General features: G+C 38.5%; 1 protein-coding gene across 1 annotated transcript; it reads left to right on the top strand.

The window, feature by feature from the left end:
• Positions 1-599: 599 nt before the first annotated feature.
• LOC139978510 (follistatin-A-like) lies at positions 600-15,064 on the top strand. Its single transcript, XM_071988796.1, has 6 exons — positions 600-775; positions 5,649-5,849; positions 10,332-10,547; positions 10,891-11,109; positions 12,163-12,384; positions 13,265-15,064. Exons 1-6 carry the CDS (start codon positions 694-696, stop codon positions 13,570-13,572), a joined length of 1,248 nt encoding a protein of 415 aa, XP_071844897.1. The 5' UTR covers positions 600-693; the 3' UTR covers positions 13,573-15,064.
• Positions 15,065-20,905: the final 5,841 nt, after the last annotated feature.

The raw sequence follows: 20,905 nt of genomic DNA, 5'->3' as shown, positions 1-20,905 counted from the left end.
TCGGTATCATCATCACCATTACTATCATCGTCACCACCACGATCATCATTGTCATTTTCATAATCATCATCGTCACCTGTCCTGGTAGTGATTATACCACCTCCACCACCACCATCACTATCATCTTCGTCGTTGTCGTTATCATCATGAACTCAGTTCACATATCTTCCATGCTTTTGCTACAAGTTTTTTTTTACTGTTCAAATAATTGGTCTTGGTAGTGATGTTTATGTTCATAATTACAAAAGTGTGTACATTACATAATAGCATCTACAGCATAGCTTCTCATTTTATGATACAAATCAATATGCATGGTACACCAATTAGGCGTACGTTAACTTTAATTTACTATTTGCCAAACTTTGGCCAGGCTTAGTTTGCCTTGTGGAAAGATCTTTTAGTCCCTCATAACCACAAGAAAAGCACACACTCAGTGACAAAAGAATAACACAGGAGAGCTTTTAACACCAAAATCAAAACAACTGCAAGACCATTGCACGAGTTCAAGTGTCATTGTCTATTTATTTGTTTGTTATAGTGTTGTTCGGCTCCTGCGCATGTGAATCTCTTTGTGAGTTTTAAATATAGAATCACCCTCATGTGTAAGTCAGTCGGTACGTCAGCTGCTGTCACATCACTACAAACCAGACAAGCATAATAGAGATTGATATTACAAGCCATCGCACTACAAGAATGAAGATCATTATGAATTCTTCACCGTTTATCATGATTGTGATGATGTGGGGAACAAGCTCCGTTTTACCGTTAACAGAAGGTAAGCTTACATTATGTCCAACCTTTTTTCTCTCGATGTATTGATATTTGCTGATTTGTCATTGACTGAGTGTTGATAATTTACAATTATGTAGGTTACCGCGAAGTAGGTTGGTTAGTACCATGCGGCTCTATCAATTGGTTGGATCCATGGTTTTATATGGTGCCCCTATGGGTCGTTGAAGGGGACGCCCGTTATACGGGTCTGGGAGCATCCTCCCACAGGTCTAACGCAAGGTTGTCCTAATATCTGCTTTTGAAGGACCACATATCCGCGCTTGGTACTCTGTCTGCTTCAGTCCCTGAAAACTGAAATAACCACAGCGATGTCCAAGTTGAGGTTCTTTTGTTAAAACAATAGGTGACAAATGCAGTATACAGGTAAATATAGTCCTGCCAGCAATCATAAAGCACTGGGCTCTATAAATATAGGCATACCAGCAATCATCAAGAATTGTGCTCTATAAATATAGGCATACCAGCAATCATAACGCACTGGGCTCTATAAATATAGGCATACCAGCAATCATAAAGCACTGGGCTCTATAAATATAGGCATACCAGCAATCATCAAGAATTGGGCTCTATAAATATAGGCATACCAGCAATCATAACGCACTGGGCTCTATAAATATAGGCATACCAGCAATCATCAAGAATTGGGCTCTATAAATCCCCGGTCCCCGGTTCGAGTCACTCCCAGATTAATGTATGTCGTCCAGTTACAGAGTTGTTGACAATTAACAGTTCATAATCATGGACGTTAAATATGAATGTGAGATACTGACTTCGGTCAGCTTGCGGCTTTGATAAGCCAATTAGGCTTCTTCGCGAGTTCCTGCTTGCAGGAGGATCTAATATACATACATACATACATAAATATAGGTATACCAGCAATCATAGGCACTGGGCTCTATAAATATAGGCATACCAGCAATCATAACGCACTGGGCTCTATCGGTGAGCTTTTGCTATTCTTCTGTCGAGGGGAGGTCAGAAGGGCCAAAGACTTGGATCATATCTTTGCTCTATCGCCCCTTCCGTGTCTGATAAAATAGCATGCTGCGTATATATATATATATATATATATATATATATATATATATATATATATATATATATATATATATATATAAATACTGTTGATAAACAAAAGAGTGAAAAAGATGCTGATGTAGTTGATTATATATACACGGCACGCTAATTTATCAGACACGGAAGGGGAGATAAGTGACGTTTATTCTGCTAATTCACTGGCATTCTGGCACTAGACTTGTTTGTCACCGTTCGACACTATGTGGGGAGTAGGAGGTTATAATGTGCCTTACTAAACTATGACTGAAATGCTCGATTGTACATAACTCTCGGCACGACCTTGTTTACCTATACTGCTAACGGATTAATTGTAGCAGTATCAATGTGTTTTCTTGTTCATTATACAGGTGTTCAAGAAAGTAGTAAAGCCTTAAACTTTTGAAGAAAAGACAAAGCCGATCATGGCCCTAAATGTGATTGATATCAACAGGTGCAACCCGCTGTTAATGATTGGTAGCCACCCATGGTTGGATTAAAATGTAATAAGCCTAAACTAGGTCCGTGCATGGGTACATCTTTATATAGTACGTAAACATGATAAATACGTTAGTACTGGACCAATGAGATATTTCTTCCACTTGCTGCTTGCTTCTAAACGTTCGTCAAAGGATCTGTTAAGAAGCGGATGCAGTTACAATTAAATTTGACATATCCGACTGAACGAGTAAAGTATACTAGTATCAACACCCTAACCCTAAACCAGAGAAGTACGTGGCGTTGCTGAGTATTACAATTTACTGCTCAACATGTTCTGTGATCTCTTACCCCCACAGCAGTGTCACCCAGCTGCATTGCGTGCGATCGTATTTGTTACCATCGAAAGCTTGCAGCTGATAGGTATTTAAAGCCATAATTTTACTGAGTTGGGTCGGTAGTTTTTCCTAACCCTGCGAGTATAAGGCTACTCAAAACATATTCTTTTAACCGATCACACTAGGACATCGGCCTGGACTTGAAAGTGAATCAACATAAGTTTGGTGAGTTCTATGCGATTCTAAATATTTCGAAGACAGGGATCTTTTGCAGCAAATTGGAAATTTAAAAGAAAAAGAGGGTATTTATACGTCACTTTTTTAATTGAATTGAGCTAGAAAAGCTATTACCTATACGTTTGCGGAAATCTAGCCGTCAACAAGCAGCAGTAAAGTCATGTATGTATGTATATGTATATGTATATTAGATCCTCCTGCAAGCAAGAACTCGCGAAGAAGCCTATAATGTGATTCAAATATACTCATGTGATTCAAATATACTCATAATTCTGCTTTATAACAATGTAATATTATCTATTTTTCTCATATTAACAAACTGTTTGGTACAATAAAGCAGCATATCACAAATGGGCGGCAGCCTTTACGTGTTTATTGCCACGGTGCGATGTGTATAACCTCACTATAGTGTGTATGTGAGGCTCCCTCATTCCCATGCATTGTACACCCAATTATACCGAAGTATTTCATAGGATAATACATTCATGAACCAACCCAAGGCTTTCTGTTACGATCTTATAGAAAAAGAGAGAAACCTCGGATCATTATGTCAAAGTTGAATGTTCACATGTATACTAATGTTTAAAATACGCACAACAATGTGAATGTATTCTACATACAGGGGAGGGAGGGTATGCTGTACCTGCCAGGAAGCACAGATATAGGTTACCGTTGCCTGCATATGTCCGGATTTTCCCGGTCATATCCGGATATAATCCAGGAAGATTGATAGAATTAAATAAAAGTGATTAATGCTCCGTGACGTTATAAGTAGTTCGACATTTTTGTAGTAACTAATTACACTAATTGAACAAACTTTCTTGTCGGTGATTTAGCCATCTATATAGTTACTCCAATGTGAGCTTAGAAAGGAAAATTGTCGATAGAAACATACCCCTTTATTTTATGCTTATTTGTCACCAGCTGTTATACGTAGTATGTGTGCTGTTAAGGCTGTGATACCATAATTTGACTCTTTAACAGTGTCGGGTAACACCTTGGCTGCCCAAGTATGGTTCCTATGTGTTTGATCCTACTGCAGCGCTTAACATAAGCGTATACAATAGCTGAAATATCCATTGTCGGGTTACATCAGAAGGCTGCACAAGTATTGTTCGTTTGTGTTTTGATCCTATACGGTCAGTGTTTACAGTACTATAGCGTATACAGTATATGGTTCCTACGTGTTTGATCCTACGGTGAGCACTTACAATTAGCGTATACAGTATATGGTTCATATGAGTTTGATCTTACGGTGAGCACTTACAATTAGCATATACTGTATATGGTTCCCATGTGTTGATCCTACGGTGAGCACTTACAATTAGCGTATACAGTATACTGTTCCTACGTGTTTGATCCTACGGTGAGCGCTAACAATTAGCGTATACAGTATAAGGTTCCAATGTGTTGATCCTACGGTGAGCAATTACAAGTAAGCATATACTGTATATGGTTCCAATGTGTTTGATCCTACGGTGAGTGCTTACAACGTATACAGTATATGGTCCATATGAGTTTGATCTTACGGTGAGCACTTACAATTAGCATATACTGTATATGGTTCCCATGTGTTTGATCCTACGATGAGCGCTTACAACTGACGTATACAGTATATGGTTCCCATGTGTTGATCCTACGTTGAACACTTATAATTAGCATATACTGTATATGGTTCCCATGTGTTTGATCCTACGATGAGTGCTTACAACGTATACAGTATATGGTTCATATGAGTTTGATCTTACGGTGAGCACTTACAATTAGCATATACTGTATATGGTTCCCATGTGTTTGATCCTACGATGAGCGCTTACAACTGACGTATACAGTATATGGTTCCCATGTGTTGATCCTACGTTGAACACTTACAATTAGCGTATACAATATATGGTTCCCATGTGTTGATCCTACGGTGAGCACTTACAATTAGCGTATACAGTATATGGTTCCCATGTGTTGATCCTACGTTGAACACTTACAATTAGCGTATACAATATATGGTTCATATGAGTTTGATCTTACGGTGAGCACTTACAATTAGCATATACTGTATATGGTTCCCATGTGTTTGATCCTACGATGAGTGCTTACAACGTATACAGTATATGGTTCATATGAGTTTGATCTTACGGTGAGCACTTACAATTAGCATATACTGTATATGGTTCCCATGTATTTGATCCTACGATGAGCGCTTACAACTAACGTATACAGTATATGGTTCCCATGTGTTGATCCTACGTTGAACACTTACAATTAGCGTATACAGTATATGGTTCATATGAGTTTGATCTTACGGTGGGCACTTACAATTAGCATATACTGTATATGGTTCCCATGTGTTTGATCCTACGATGAGTGCTTACAACGTATACAGTATATGGTTCATATGAGTTTGATCTTATGGTGAGCACTTACAATTAGCATATACTGTATATGGTTCCCATGTGTTTGATCCTACGATGAGTGCTTACAACGTATACAGTATATGGTTCATATGAGTTTGATCTTATGGTGAGCACTTACAATTAGCATATATGGTTCCCATGTGTTGATCCTACGTTGAGCACTTACAATTAGCGTATACAGTATATGGTTCCTATATGTTGATCCTACGTTGAGCACTTACAATTAGCATATACAGTATATGGTTCCCATGTGTTGATCCTACGTTGAGCACTTACAACTAGCGTATACAGTATATGGTTCCCATGTGTTGATCCTACGGTGGGCACTTACAATTAACAAGAGCCGAAGAATCCATCGGTTTTGTTATTTCCTCATTAGGTGGATCTTGCTGGGCTAACTACGACACACTTTCGGGTCAATGCGTTGCACTAATTCACCGGAGAGTCTCGTACGAGGATTGTTGCCGTATCAGTGGGTTTTCCTTCATCGAGCGGGACATGTCAACAGAGGACATCTTCAGATCTCTTATAATGCATGGCGGGGTTTCGGACTGTCTGCCATGTTCATCGTTTGGAAAAGGTAAGTTTATTTCCGTAAGTGAATGTGATGCTGGTTTGTATATCTCTTTCAAAATGAATGTCATGCTAACCTCAATCCTATAGTGGTGGCGGCCTGGTTCAAATAAATTTATGCAAATAAATAATTGCCCCTCCCCACTCAGCATGTAGAAGATCGGGTGATATAATCTCCCTATGTCGCGATATAATTAAACTTGGTCTAGTTCTTTCCAAAGGTTATGAAGCCTACAGAAGCTTACTTAAAACCCCTATCCATGTTATGATAGTGGATGGACACCAGCCTTAAAACCGATGAAAACATTAATCGGATCCCGTTTCATTTCGACGATAACAGTTACAATGAACCTTGGTGCAGGGAGTTGTTATAACTTCCTGCTTGGTGTTAGTTTGATATTTTTTCGCTCAGTCGATCTTTGCGAATAGGCTAAAATTGTTGGCAAAAGTATATTGTCATGATTTTGTGATTATTTCCAGTACAATAGTACTAAAAACGATTGTAGAGTTAGGGATCGGTTAGTTCGTGTTTATAATGCATAGATGCACAATTTATAGATGGGGCTTTAAGTAACTTACAATTAATTGGCTAAATAAATTTATTACTTTGTTACAAATTTACACAATGGGGAGGGGGGGGGGGAGAGAAACGTCGGGAAGTTGGTTACTTGTCAAAGCTGTCAAAGTTGGCATTGCATTCGTGCGTCGCTGCATGTATAGGCCTATGCGAGTGAGTTGGGCTCCAAGTCATCATCATATCTCCAGAAGATTGAACTAGATCGTACATTTACTTATTCCTTGCCTAAAGTAAAATGAATCAATATGCGATGATGATGTCTTGTATATGTGCGCAGGTGTGTTAGGCTCTGAGACCCCTGCTTTAAAGCACAATAATTAAGCAAGTCCATCATGGTACCTGGTATATATATCCCATTTGGTGAGGAAAAACACCTTAATGAAATTGGAGTTGGTCAACACAGGTAAAAGTCGTTATTACGCATTAAAAAATGCAGCTTTGTTTAACTTCATAATTTGCATGTAAGTCCCTCTAATGAGTACATTCACAAATACCTTTTTTTAGGGGGTTGCTATTGATGTTCATTTCCCAAGCACGTATTCAAACTGCCGCTGGTATATTTCAGTAAGAGCCTGAACTATATGTTATAAACAGTCGGGTTTGTTTTCTAATAACGGACTAAGTTCCCTTCTTTTAGCCATGCGCTCCTCAAATACATGCGCAGTGGCGTAACTAGGCTGGTGCGTCTATAGAGATGCCAAATTATATATAGTTGAATATCTTCGGATAACACAATATGGTAGATTGGGTTAGAATGAGTCGATAAGATTACGAGGCTCCAGATAATATCAGAAAACTAAGGGAACCCAAAAAATTTTGACTTCATTGCATACATGCAATACACATGTGCAGAAGTGGTACCAACTGTGTTCTTCACACTGTTCTAATGTAAATAGTGCAAGCGAAAGAACAACAGACCACAGTTATCAAATTTGTTTTGAAGAGGTGGCAGTATTTGTAATAGAAAACAATAGCTGTGTAAGTGCCTGGAATACAATGACAAGTACCCAGTGTTTTTGTTCGTTTGTTTGTTTCTTTCATTGTCTTTATCTTTTCTTTTCTGTTTTGGGTGCAAACTTAAAGATGAAGACTGGCTAATTTTGTACTTTTAAACACTTTACTGGGCGGAATATGCCCCCAAAAACCTAACACTTCGAAATGTTGTCATCTTCCCAAGCCTTATAGACTTGGTTTGAGTGTTAGAATAAAGCTGAAATGCAGATCTATTCACAAATACCTTTATTTTAGGGGGTGCGTTTGGTATTTATTTCAAAAATGTGTGTTCAAACTTTGTTTTGATAAAAAAGAAGTGTGAAAATTCTACGTTTTGACCTTTTTATTTTCAAAAAATGTAGGCTCCACTTAGAAACAGGCCGGGATCTCCATAAATGTTCTAGAAGTAGAACATAGAAAAAAACTACCCTGAAAAGATCAGGGCTATAGAGAATTGGACATTGAATTCTGATCGGAATATTGCCAAACACCAGTCCAAAAACCGTAAAAACAGTTACAAAACTCTTCATTGTTTCAACAAATCATATCTCGCGCAATCTACGCTTTTTTATCAAAAATCTAATAAATATTATTTACTTACAGGCTTCCTTACAAAAGTAAAGCAATGATTATCGACATAGCGCCACTAATTCGTTGTAAGAAATATTTGCACAATGCAGGTACGGTGCACATGTGCGTATATAAGTAGAGGGGGTAGTTCTTATAGCAATTATTATATCTCGGCCTTTTTTAAAGTTTTAACTAAACTAGGTCATATTGTCTTGTAAAACGGATAAGTCAAACAATAAGTCATCGAGTCAGTCTAATAATGAATAAATAATTGCTCTTAAATGTTTAGTCTGGATGTCATGTCCATGTGATATAATGAATATAATTAAACGAGCGCATAATGTTCGGAATTGACCCCCTTGTATTGTGGACTTCAACTTAAGCCTGCAGGATACCAAGGATTATTAGTGAAGCGAGAACATGTAATGGGCCCTATAAGACACTCCATAGTCACATTAATGTTGCCAAGTTTTGTAACCGTAACATATTTGCACAATCAAGTAAGCTTACACGCATTCACGCAAGACGTTATCCTGGTTACAGCAGCTATAGTTGTGTCCAATTGGGTTTCTGAGAAAATAAGAGTCTTCACATATAGGCCTAAGTTGAACTACTCATGTGTTACCTGTCGTCATGTATCGAAATGACTTTAAATGGTTTTTAACATTGACGAAGTCCATAGACCAATCGAATTACATGCAGTGAAAATGATATGTTGATTGCTTCAATGAATATCGTGCAAAATGTCCGTTTCGAAAGTTGCAAAGATGAAGGCTTTGTTACACTTTTTTACCGTCGAACGCCAAACTATAGAACTTGAAAATTTACAAGATGAATTTTCAGAAACCTTAAATTTACACCAACATAGATTCAATCATGGAGTAGAGAATAGTGGAACGGTCTGCACAAGCCGCTATATACAGTGCTCGTTTTCGGTCATCGGCTAATCAGTTCATAATCTTGAGAAGAGCTAGAAATTAAGAGAGCTAGAACGGGATTCGCGGAACCGGTGACCGTACACAAGTCATGTGCTCTATGAACTTACCTTTATAGCATTACTTTGTCATTTACATAAGTTATCTCATTTACGTTGCACTTGGGTGAAATGCAATAAAATGATAATCTACTTAATCTTAATTGAATCTAGCCTAAGTATATTTTAGAAACAATTTGATTCAAGCCATATTCTATTTCACTGAAATAGAATACTGTTTCTATAAGTTCAATTCCATTTGGTGAAATACTATTGGTCAATCAATTTCACTTAAGTAGAATATAATTCAGCTTAATGTGGTTGTCGCGTCACTAACTACGACTCAACCCATACATACCTAAGGCGCGAAAAAGTGTACTCAAGAACTACGGTGCATCATATTCATATAATTTCATTATGTTCGTGCTACTTCAGCCATGTTCATAGAAAATGCAGACGGCCAACACATTACTATAGCAAAAAGTGGAAATGAGAATTCGCTTAACTAACACCAATATGGTCTTATTTTCACTCAACCAAATATATAATTTTGTCAAATAATATGTGACAAATATCGGAGATCACAATGTAAAACTAGAAAAGAGTTAAATCCTACACCAAAACGTTCTAACGTGGTATTCGAGTTACCCAAAGTGTTTCACAAATCAGCGTACTCCTTGAATCTGCCAGATTTCCGTCGCGATGTCTTTCGGGATTTTCCTGAGAAATGTGTGGAGGCTTCACCCACGTAAAGTAGCTTCAGTTATATAGTGGAACTGGCATCGTCCACCTCAATTTCACTAACCACATGCAACCATGTACATGTTGTAGAAAAGATTGTTATCTTTAACAAAAAACTTGAGTATATTGGTTGGAGTGGTAGTGGGCAGTGGCGGAGCTAGGGGTATTGGTCCGGGGGGGGGGAGGGGCGAGAATGGTCTGTAGGGCGCTTTCGACACTATCTAAGCGGAGCGCTACCACGGAGCGAACATAAATTTTTTGAGTAAAGATACTCCCTAGATCGCCGGAAATGACCCTTTTCCGGGCCTTGCTTATTTGCAGATAATGTGACAAATGTCAATAGGATGAGAGCGCAATAAAAAATTCAATAATCGCGAATAAGTAAAAAGTGATAAAAGCTGAAAAGAGCGCCAGCAGTCCATTTGAGTCCGTCAGGGGAGGGGGGGGGGCATCCGCCTCCATGACTGTATGGACGCTCCGCCAATGGTAGTGGGTGTGGTGTTGTGTAGTGTTGGTGGGGTGTGGTGGGGGTGGGGGTTTACATTGAGAGAGTTTTATTTACACGATCTTTTCACTCAGAATTTATGGTAATAATCATTAAATTCATTAGCCATGTGTAATCTTTTTCGATTCAGATGTTTGCGAAGGAATTACTTGCAATCGTGATGAAGTCTGTGTTGCTCGTAACGGACAACCATTGTGTAACTGTGATCCAGATTGTTCCGATGTTGATCTCGATCAGCCAGTGTGTGGTTCTGATAGGCAGACTTACACCAACGAGTGCACATTTAAGATGAATCGTTGTCAGGAACGACGTGATGTTGAACTGGCCTACTATGGTCAATGCCAAGGTAAATTGTCGATTAAAGACTCCACTCTAGTTAGTGTAAGTAGGCCTATGTGTATCTCAAACACTCGTTATTACTCATCAATGACAACAATCTAATTTCCATCAATGGCACAAACGCCATCGTATACATTATACCTTCATCAGAAGACTGATCTTCACGTCCATCAAATCTGGGTTCAGTTCAATATTTAATTCAAGCATTATTCTTCCACTTAGTGTTGTAGGAAAATCCAGCACGGGGGTCTATATGATATAGAATAACTTACTTGTAATGCGGCCCACTTCATCAGAAGTTGTGTTCTTATAACGAATATACTGTTATTTCTCGTTACTGTCTATCACAGATTCCTGCGATACAGTGACCTGCGCACATGGTACCTGTTTAGTTGACCAGATGGGCGTCCCGCATTGTGTAAACTGTTCGCCAGAGTGTAAAGACAAAGAAGTGCAGGGATCGGTGTGCGGAACGGATAAAAACACCTACGAATCAATATGTCATTTACGTTTGACTTCATGTAATATCGGGAAAGCAATTATCAAGAACCACAACGGTCGATGTGTAGGTAAAGATATTTCATTCATAAATTCTAATACATTTCTTTATTTTTACGATAATGTAACCGTAATGAATCTAAATCGTATACTTGTGCTTGACGAACAATGGTTTAGAAAATAAAACGTGCAAGAAAACTAGATTCGGGACCCATCCCAACCAAGTGTGGGGTAGGGTTGTGTGGGAGGGGGAGGGGCGTATCAAGCGGACCATATATGTGCCCAGATATCACGGTACATAGCACGACGCATCATAGTACATTGATATACAATTATTTGGAGTAATTGTAAGTACGTCAAAGTTAATCATTAACGGAAACGGGTTTTCTCGGAAGATCTTACCGTGCACGGTAATGCTACAATGACTCAACTGAAATCATATTGACTGTTACCAATAAACAAAGCTAAACGAAAATGCAGCATAATGCTAACGGAAAGCAAGGTTGTAAGATCATTTCAAATATGGCTCTATATGAATTAATGGAATATCGCAAGAATAAATAAACGAAATGTAATTCATTGTAAGTAAGAAGCATAAGCAGCTCCAACACAGTCGGAACTAATGTTACGCTACAGAATTAGAAACGCCTTACCTCTCAGGTATAATCAGTATATCCCATTGTGACGGCCAGACGTGCCTGCTGACGCGGTTGTGGGGAAGATCGTATAGATTCAATGCTCCAGTTAAGAGTGACCCTGCGGTCTGCTTCTCGAGAATTGAAAAAAATGAAAAAATTCTCGTAGATTGAGTGAGGCTAACGTCACTAACGTCGTTTGGTATTTAAGCTATGTTTCTTTTTGCTTTAAAGACCGTCAGTCCCTTTAACTTTTCTTGGTTGGTGTTGAGGGTAAGGAGGGGGAAATTCGGCCGGAAAGAACTGACGGTACACTTTGTTCCGTGCTAGCAATATTGAAGCACGGGACAAGGCTCGGATAATGTGAGGTTAAAGAGGCTGATAATTAAACATGCATTATTAATGTTTTGAAAGTAGGTCATTTCCCTGACATGTGGTCCACCCAATAATATTGTCTGGATTATAAATAATTGTCTGATCTGGCTGCAGGTTCAACCAACTGTAGCTCTTTCCTGTGCATGGAAGGTAATATCTGCTCCATGGGTACTAAACCTCACTGTTCAACATGTCCCCAAGCGGGATGTGGGCGTTACGCCTTGAGAGCACTGTGTGGATCTGATGACGTCACATATGCCAACCTCTGCGCAATGAAGAGAGCTATATGCGACACACGAGTTTATGTAAAAAGGCAACACTTTGGTCCTTGTGCAAGTAAGTTGATGTATCAATACCTCCAATTGAAAGAAGATTTGATTTGAGTTAGAGCATCAGTTAGTGACTGGATGATGTAGTCCACAGCCCACTAGATCAGTTCCTCAGATGCAACACAAAACTCAATGGGAAATCATAACACTTTTCTGGCTTCAAATGTTGTGTATATATAACTCAAGGGGAAAATGATGTTAAAATCTTATCCAAGTGTAATGTGTTGATCATATGAAGCTCAAAGAAAATCTTCTGGTTGTGTTATCAGAATGTATGTAACACTTGATTAACAATAAGTCCAGCACTGAGAAACCGACGTCCCTTTAACCACAAGGAGCATTATAGAACCACAAGGAGCATTATAGAACCACAAGGAGCATTATAGAACCACAAGGAGCATTATAGAACCACAAGGAGCATTATAGAACCACAAGGAGCATTATAGAACCACAAGGAGCATTATAGAACCACAAGGAGCATTATAGAACCACAAGGAGCATTATAGAACCACAAGGAGCATTATAGAACCACAAGGAACATTATAGAACCACAAGGAGCATTATAGAACCACAAGGAGCATTATAGAACCACAAGGAGCATTATAGAACCACAAGGAGCATTATAGAACCACAAGGAGCATTATAGAACCACAAGGAGCATTATAGAACCACAAGGAGCATTATAGAACCACAAGGAGCATTATAGATTTAGCATATTGGAAAAGTGAACATTTTGGAAAAACATAACAGCTAGGGAATCATTGCTTCCACTCAAATGCTCCATATTTCTTGAACTATAATATCAGTGATCATTTAATGTCATTAAGCAGTAGAAGACAATCAATTAAATCATTGCAGATATTAACGCACATAACCGTTCTTTTCAGGAGACATGAGCCACATTCCACCGCAAGATAGGGAAGCGTATTTCCGTTATTACTTAAGTTTCTTCCACCATGAACAGGTCTCTGAACCTGCGACCACTGCACTGATTCGTAGACTCACAACTAACACAGAAGAATCACTGACACGTACTGGGGACAATGACGATACGACTAATGATGAGAACAACCAAGTGACGGAAGAGGAAAATCAGGGAGAGGAGGAAGACGTGATTGGTGTAGAGACCGAAGAAGAACCGGAGGAGGAGGAAGTAGCCGAGGAAATGGTGCAAAAAGAATCTCCTAATTTGTGAAACGATACTTCTAGATATGAAGAAACTCGTTACGATTTGCGTATTGGAAGGGGGTTCAATCGTGAGAGGGGAGGGGTACAAACTGTTGGCATGTCATCGTTTCAACTCCCCTTCGCTTCCCTGGGTTCAACCTCCGTGACTTTTGCGTGTGATTAGATCACCATTTGCGGAAGTATTCACTAAAACAATTGACTAGTGTGTATAAAATGAATTGTACATTACTTTCAAACCAATGAGTATTTATGAACTCTGGACTTCCTTTTTTACTATGATGTTCCTATTAGTCAAGCATTTCTTCGTAAATGTTACCGGATTTGATAAATGTGTTCCCTGCATGAATCTAGTTAAAGCGTTAATTACTTATTCTGAAATAAACATGTGTTGTCGTGTTCCTGTTTCCTTGTCTGAATAATAACATGTCAGGTGGTTGGGAATTGTCAAATCCTTTAGTGTATGTCCAGTGTTGCAATACCGTATTAAAATACGCCACTTACGCTTTAACTTTTCCTTAAAGTGAATGTCCAGCATTTTGATAGAGCAACTTCAACCACTTAGCTTTTAAGAAAGTAAACCTTTATTGCTCCGAACGAATTAAACATGCCTTCTTTCTAAACTTCGGCCTCTATGAAACTGTAAAACCCTTCAAATAAAGGAGCTACGAGGTATAACCGATACGATTAAATGACTTTAGTCTCGATTCTGTAAGGAGACTGGTGTTGAGAGTAGATCAAGTTGTTTGGTCTTTCTCTCTATCTTGGATGAATTTCCTTGTACAATCGTCGTCATACGGTGTGCCCTTAAATCGCCTCCTTTTGCTGTTGCAACCATTGGGTCTAGAAATTGTCGACTAGAGTTTGGTATTGTATTTCAGTGTTTATATCCTGGAGAAATGTTACAAACAGATTCAAGTTGGTTCCTTGATTCTGAATGAACCACCGTTGCAGTTAACGTATGTTTGCATCACTATCAAAATAATGTTTTCTTTTCCCTTCGGAGTTTCTTTCGGTGCTTGGTGTAGAACGACACAATGTGGCCCTAGTTACCGGGCTACATAAAAGGCTTTTCATTGCGTTGCGAGATATATCAATTAAATTTTATTCGATCGTGCTTCTTGCCTTCGTGATTATGGCAAGGAGAGAGAAGATATGGGTTTCTTCTATGTAAAATTAGGACACAATTTCTCGTCATTTGTAAATATAATGAATAAAAAGACCAAAATCGATTGAACTTATGGCTACCTGACTCTATATTACTGTATTAACTACGTTATGAGAACTTGTTCTCACAACATAATCTTGAACGTGTTAATAAATAATGAAATTATTATTGTAAATACCTCAAACTTGTTTTATCTATTTATGCATCAAACTTGGAATATTCGACACATTTTTAAATTTGTGGAAATGGCAACATGAAACGTCATTTGCGTTTTTCATGTTCCATAGAAGAAGTTAAACTCTGTATTATGTAAATATAAACAATTTGAAAACTATTATTTCGCTATTGTCTATTATTTCGTTTCGTGCCAATGACAACAAATTTTCGATAAGAATCGTAAACGTATTGAGTGCACATAAGCATAATTGTTTTGCATTCAGATCGAGGAATTTCAAGTCCTCAGATGTTATAAGAGAAGAATCACTACGTATTCAAAAGAATTCTATTCTCGGTGCTGTGGCTGAGTGGATAAAGGCGGTGGCATTTGAAGCAATGAGGCTTAGCATTCGGAAGGTTCGGGGTTCGATTCCCGGCCGGGTCATAGTAAGGTGGGTTTCATCCATGAGCAATCTACGGTATTCCCATATGAAATGCCTTTCAAAATTGCAAAGATCCCAAATTTTAGTTCAAATGTTGAATTGGAAGCCACCCGAAGTGTAAGTTGTAATCCATACTAAGTCCTTGCCGGTTATTTCCACAATTGTGGTCACGTTAGCGCAGTGGCGGCGGAACCGGGGGGGCAAATGCATGATAAGCCCCCCCCCCCCCCCCCAATATTTACCGATACGTGCATCTGCCCATTTTTCAATGCATACTTGTCGATCTGTCCGATGCACACGTATGCTCTATAGGTGTAATAATTTTAGTAATTGCTGGGGGACCCTCGGCCCGTCCCCTGGCTATAGACCACATTGTCACCCCAACCGCGTCTTCACGCGGTTGGGAAGCAGTGAAAAGTGAAAGCAGTGAGTGTGAGTACCGGTAAGCGTAACACAACTTCGTCTTAGGCAATGACTTGCCTCATTTCAGCCAGTTCTCCAACATCCCCTTACTTAGTGACGGAGCGTCCATATATACAGTCAGGGGGCGGATGCTCCCCCCCCCCTGACGGACTGCTGGCGCCCTTTTCAGCTTTTCACTACTTTTTACTTATTCGCGATTTTTGACTATTTTATTGCGCTCTCATATACCTATTGACATTTGTCATATTCTGTTGGTTTAATTTTCCGACAAATGGCGACGACACCTATTTATTCTCCGTTTATCTGCAAATTAGCAAGGCCCCGGAAAGGGTCATTTCCTGCAATCTAGGAAGTATCTTTACTCAAAAATTTTCTGTACGCTCCGCGCCAACCTGTGGTGGCGCTCCGCTTAGATAGTGTCGAAAGCGCCCCTACAGACCATTCTTGCCCTCCCTGACCAATACTCTAGCTCCGCCACTGCCCTTACTACACTCAAAAACATCTTTGCGAGAACACTACGAGTAATAGCTACTCTCTTAAAAAACCATCGAATATACAAATTACAATGTTTTTACAGACTTTTACGTGCAATCTGAGAAATTGCAGGCTTGAGACCCATATTTTAGGGCTGGGTATTCGCAGCATAAAACACTCGGAAAGTGCCGTTTCCGGCCATCTGGGGATTTGAAAAAACCCAAAATTTTCTTGTACGCTCCGCGCCAACCGATGGTGGCGCTCCGCTTAGATAGTCTCCACACTGCCACACATTAGCCCCCCCAATAATTTTTCCGTTCCGCCGCGCCTGCGTTAGCGTCGTAAATGTAATTGCTGATCATAATTATTATTATTTAGGTGTATGGTTAAGGTTAGAGCACTCGCATTCGAACAATGAAAAAAACAATGGGCTCCTCAGTCTGAAAGTAAAAAGTTTATGTGACGCAGTCAGTTTGCTTGTAAACACTATTTCTCAAGGAGGAATACTTGGATTATTTATTAATGGACATTTACTGTGTAGTTGCCCCAAATTAATATAAAAGCATATAATATTATTCAATGTGGGGGTCCTGGGCCTTTAAGGGTCGCCAAAAACGTTTGGATGGTCGCAAGAAAAATATTAAAACAAGACGTGAAGAAGAAGTTGAAATATTTTAAAAAGTTGTAAAATTCAACTCGTTTGTTGATGATTTTTGTTTCATTCTCAGAACAGTTAAAAAACGTACGCCTAATAAAGCAATACAAAAGAACGAAAAGGGGGGATACCCAAACTAATCCTTTCCGAAAAAAAAATCCCAAATTACCTGACCGACATTCACTCGTCCGTTGAAACCCCTACTGTACTCAACTTGAGGTACACTGGTTGAGAAAGAAGAAACATTTCGCGAATTTCAAGAGCGCACTCCATTGGGATGAAGAATTAAGATCTTCATATTTAATTCTATATGTCGGCGTAATACACTGGCAAACGAAGAAAATATTCTAAATGTAAGTTTTCATTCAGATATGGACATTTCAGGAAAAAATTCTGAAAATCTTAATTAGTGAGTATTAAAAAAAATCAAGGGCATTTATCTCTTAGTAAATCAATAACTGAATGTCACCTTTAAAGCTCCGTAATTACAAGCAGAGGATACACAAATTGATCATTGTACCTGCATTATCGTACGGGATATGTTAGTAAACCAACAATAAGTCCTGCACTATTGTACTGGATATGTTACTAAACCAAAAGTATGTCCTGCATTATGGTTCTGGAGATGTTAGTAAACCAACACTATGTCCTCATTATTGTACGGGATATGTTAGTAAACCAATAGTATGTCCTCATTATTGTACTGGATATGTTAGTAAACCAAAAGTATGTCATGCATTGTTGTACTGGAGATGTTAGTAAACCAACAGTATGTCCTGCGTTATTGTACTGGATATGTTAGTAAACCAACAGTATTTCCTGCACTATTGTACTGGAGATGTTAGTAAACCAACAGTATGTCCTGCGTTATTGTACTGGAGATGTTAGTAAACCAATAGTATGTCCTGCATTATTGTACTGGATATGTTAGTAAACCTACAGTATGTCCTGCATAATTGTACTTGATTTGTTAGTAAACCAAAAGTATGTCCTGCATTATCGTACTGGAGATGTTAGTAAACCAACAGTATGTCCTGCATTATTGTACTGGAGATGTTAGTAAACCAACAGTCCGTCATGCGTTATTGTACTGGTATGTTAGTAGACCAATAGTATGTCCCGCATTATTGTACTGGAGATGTTAGTAAACCAACAATAAGTCCTGCATTATTGTACTGGATATATTAGTTAACCAACAGTATGTCCACAATTATTGTACTGGATATATTGGTAAACCAACAATATGTCCTGTATTATTGTACTGGATATGCTAATAAACCAACAGTATATCCTGCTCTATTTTACTGGATATGTTAGTAAACCAAAAATATGTCCCGCATTATTGTACTGGATATGTTAGTAAACCAACAACAAGTCCTGCATTATTGTACTGGATATATTAGTTAACCAACAATATGTCCACATTTATTGTTCTGGATATATTGGTAAACCAACAGTATGTCCCGCATTATTGTACTGGATATGTTCAAGTGCGGCGGAAGCACTTTTATTGTGGGGGGCACCAACGTCGAAGGGCACTTTGCAGAAATTCGATTGGACTGATGCAGCCTGATATTTAGTACCCTTTATAACTCTTATTGTATTATCTTATTTGCGTATGCACATCACTCCATCACCCCCCCCCCCCCCCCCCCCCCCTCAAGGAAAAAATGCATACTAGCACTGCAAAATCCAATGTGCAAATTGGGAAACAAGGAACAAATTTCTTTCGAGACAAAATGAGGTGAAATCATAAAGTCCAAGTCCCTGCACACGTACGCGATCGATACATGCATGAAAGCAAATGAAATATATATGTCAAAATACGAAAGGATGGGGTAGGTTATGGGATATTAAAACTATACTCATTATTCATAGTAGGCTATGAATGGCTTCTGCTTATTACAAAGTCACAAATTCTCACAATGTAATATAGCAATGCATTTTTGGAAATGCATTAGGATTTTTTTGGCAAATTGAATATGCATAATGGCACTCACCAGAATGTAAGCTTTCAGGTAGTAAACATAGGCGTAGGAGGCGGGGGGGGGGCAACCAAATGTTTTTGTGAAAATTCGGGCAATATGCTGAGATTTTTCGGGCACCTACTGAAAGAAAAATACTTTGCTATGTGTTTTTCAATGGTTAAACTGATATTATTATGATCATTATTATTGTAACGACTTTCCCAATAATTCTAACCAATATGGAAGGGTAATAACACGGCAAATGATTGTATGTTATTGGCATGCGATGTAATAACCGACGCATGCCTATATGATATGCACCTTAATATGTTGAACTCGGGCGGAGCGCGCGAAAAGTTTTGGTAGTATTTTCGGGCAAATCGTTACACCCCCCCCCCAAATCAAATTGGGCTCCTACGCCTATGGTAGTAATCATTAATAACTTCCCGAAATATTTCATTCGACGTGGTTTCGCTTTGTGAACTCTTTTTTTATTTAGAAATTTTTATGTAGAAAAAGGGCACATTTTTAACCTGAGGAAAAGTGGGGGCACGTGCCCCCTGTGCCCCCCAGTTCCGCCGCCCTTGGATATGTTAGTAAACCAACAGTATGTCCTGCATTATTGTACTGGATATATAAAACCATCAGTATGTCATGCGTTATTGTAATGTTAGTAAACCAACAGTTTATCCTGCATTATTGTACTGGATATGTTAGTAAACCAACAATATGTCATGTTAGCTCTGCAATCATTAGCATTGTCAGCCTTATTTGCTTTATTATATCACTTAAGATTTATCAAAAAATAGCATTAATTCAAAATAAGTTGGTTTTAACTTGCTCTAAATGATGTTTGCCTATCCGATAAATGTCCCATATTACAAAAAACATTGAAGGTTTAGCTTGACCAGTGAACTTTCATTTCTAATGACTGAAAGTTGAAAGTCTTTCGAATGTCTCTAACGCTAACAAGCAAAGAAACGGTGGGGATTGCAAAAGAAATGTCATGTATCACTGATTGCTGACTAGCCCTAATTTATTGAAACAATCTCTAGCAGTGTGTCCGCTATAACACTGATCGCTTCTTTAAAAATTATCGTTAGATTTATCTGAAGATATCCTCAACATTCGATTTGAATTTATCTGCTGTTATAACGATTGAGGAAGTGTTAAAGGTGTAGTAATGTAGAAGTGTCTAGTGATTTATGCTTTGACAATTCCCAATACAGAGAACGATTTCCAATATATCTTCAAATCGATTTAAAGATATTATAGACGTTTACATTTAGAACTTCAAAATACAAAAGTCAAATAAAATATGTCTTTTATTCATCCTTCAAATAAATTAAATATATTTCTAAGTAACCAGACTTCACACTAACAAAAAACTTCAATACCCACCAGGGACATTTTAACTCAAATAAATAGTTTTAAATCGACTTATCGGAACATCGCTTGAAGGATGCATAGGTATAGAGTAAAACATATATTGGAGACAGATATTGGGAGTTATCAGCATGGTATTGTAAAACTAAGCCGGACTGACAAAGCTGCAGGTTGTCGACTATAAACTGATTCAAAGAAAGATAACTTAATAATTAATTGTCATTTTAATTTACCGATTAGGGACGAAATACATGTATAATTTATTAAACTATTTATTACAATTGTTTACTGCAAATAGTCATAAAATAAACAACAATATTGCAGTAAAAGGATGCCGCAGTGACTGTGCAGTACTCGCTATTATCGTCGCTCGTAAACCGTTAAGTATTTTTGATGCATTGGTCTTGCAACCACTACCAGCTACAATACAACTAGCATTATGAAAGTCAGGAAATGATCAGGCCTGCAGTAGTTGACTGGAGTGACTGTCAGTTGACCTAGCCTTAGCTGAAGCAGGGCTTGTGTCATTTCCTGAGTCAATTGTCGTCACCGTGGAAATTCTCAGAAGTTGTGTCGGCTGATTCATCAACTATGTGCTAATTCACGTTAGTCTTTAGTATAGCTTGTAAGTTAGAAGATTGTCATTCTGTGGTCCTAATTTGGTAATATTG

Source organism: Apostichopus japonicus, chromosome 13 (genome assembly GCF_037975245.1).
Source record: "Apostichopus japonicus isolate 1M-3 chromosome 13, ASM3797524v1, whole genome shotgun sequence".
Classification (NCBI taxonomy): Eukaryota; Metazoa; Echinodermata; class Holothuroidea; order Aspidochirotida; family Stichopodidae; genus Apostichopus; species Apostichopus japonicus.
Note: the sequence above shows the minus strand (reverse complement) of the source record. Positions and strands in the feature narration are given on the sequence as shown.

What these genes read in the sequence shown, in the direction of transcription:
- LOC139978510 (XM_071988796.1), top strand. Translation starts at nt 694, where the DNA reads ATGAAGATCATTATGAATTCTTCACCGTTTATCATGATTGTGATGATG. An exon ending in ATGTTCATCGTTTGGAAAAG is followed by an intron (nt 5,850 to 10,331) that starts GTAAGTTTATTT and finishes TTTTCGATTCAG; the next exon opens with ATGTTTGCGAAGGAATTACT. An exon ending in ACACTTTGGTCCTTGTGCAA is followed by an intron (nt 12,385 to 13,264) that starts GTAAGTTGATGT and finishes CGTTCTTTTCAG; the next exon opens with GAGACATGAGCCACATTCCA.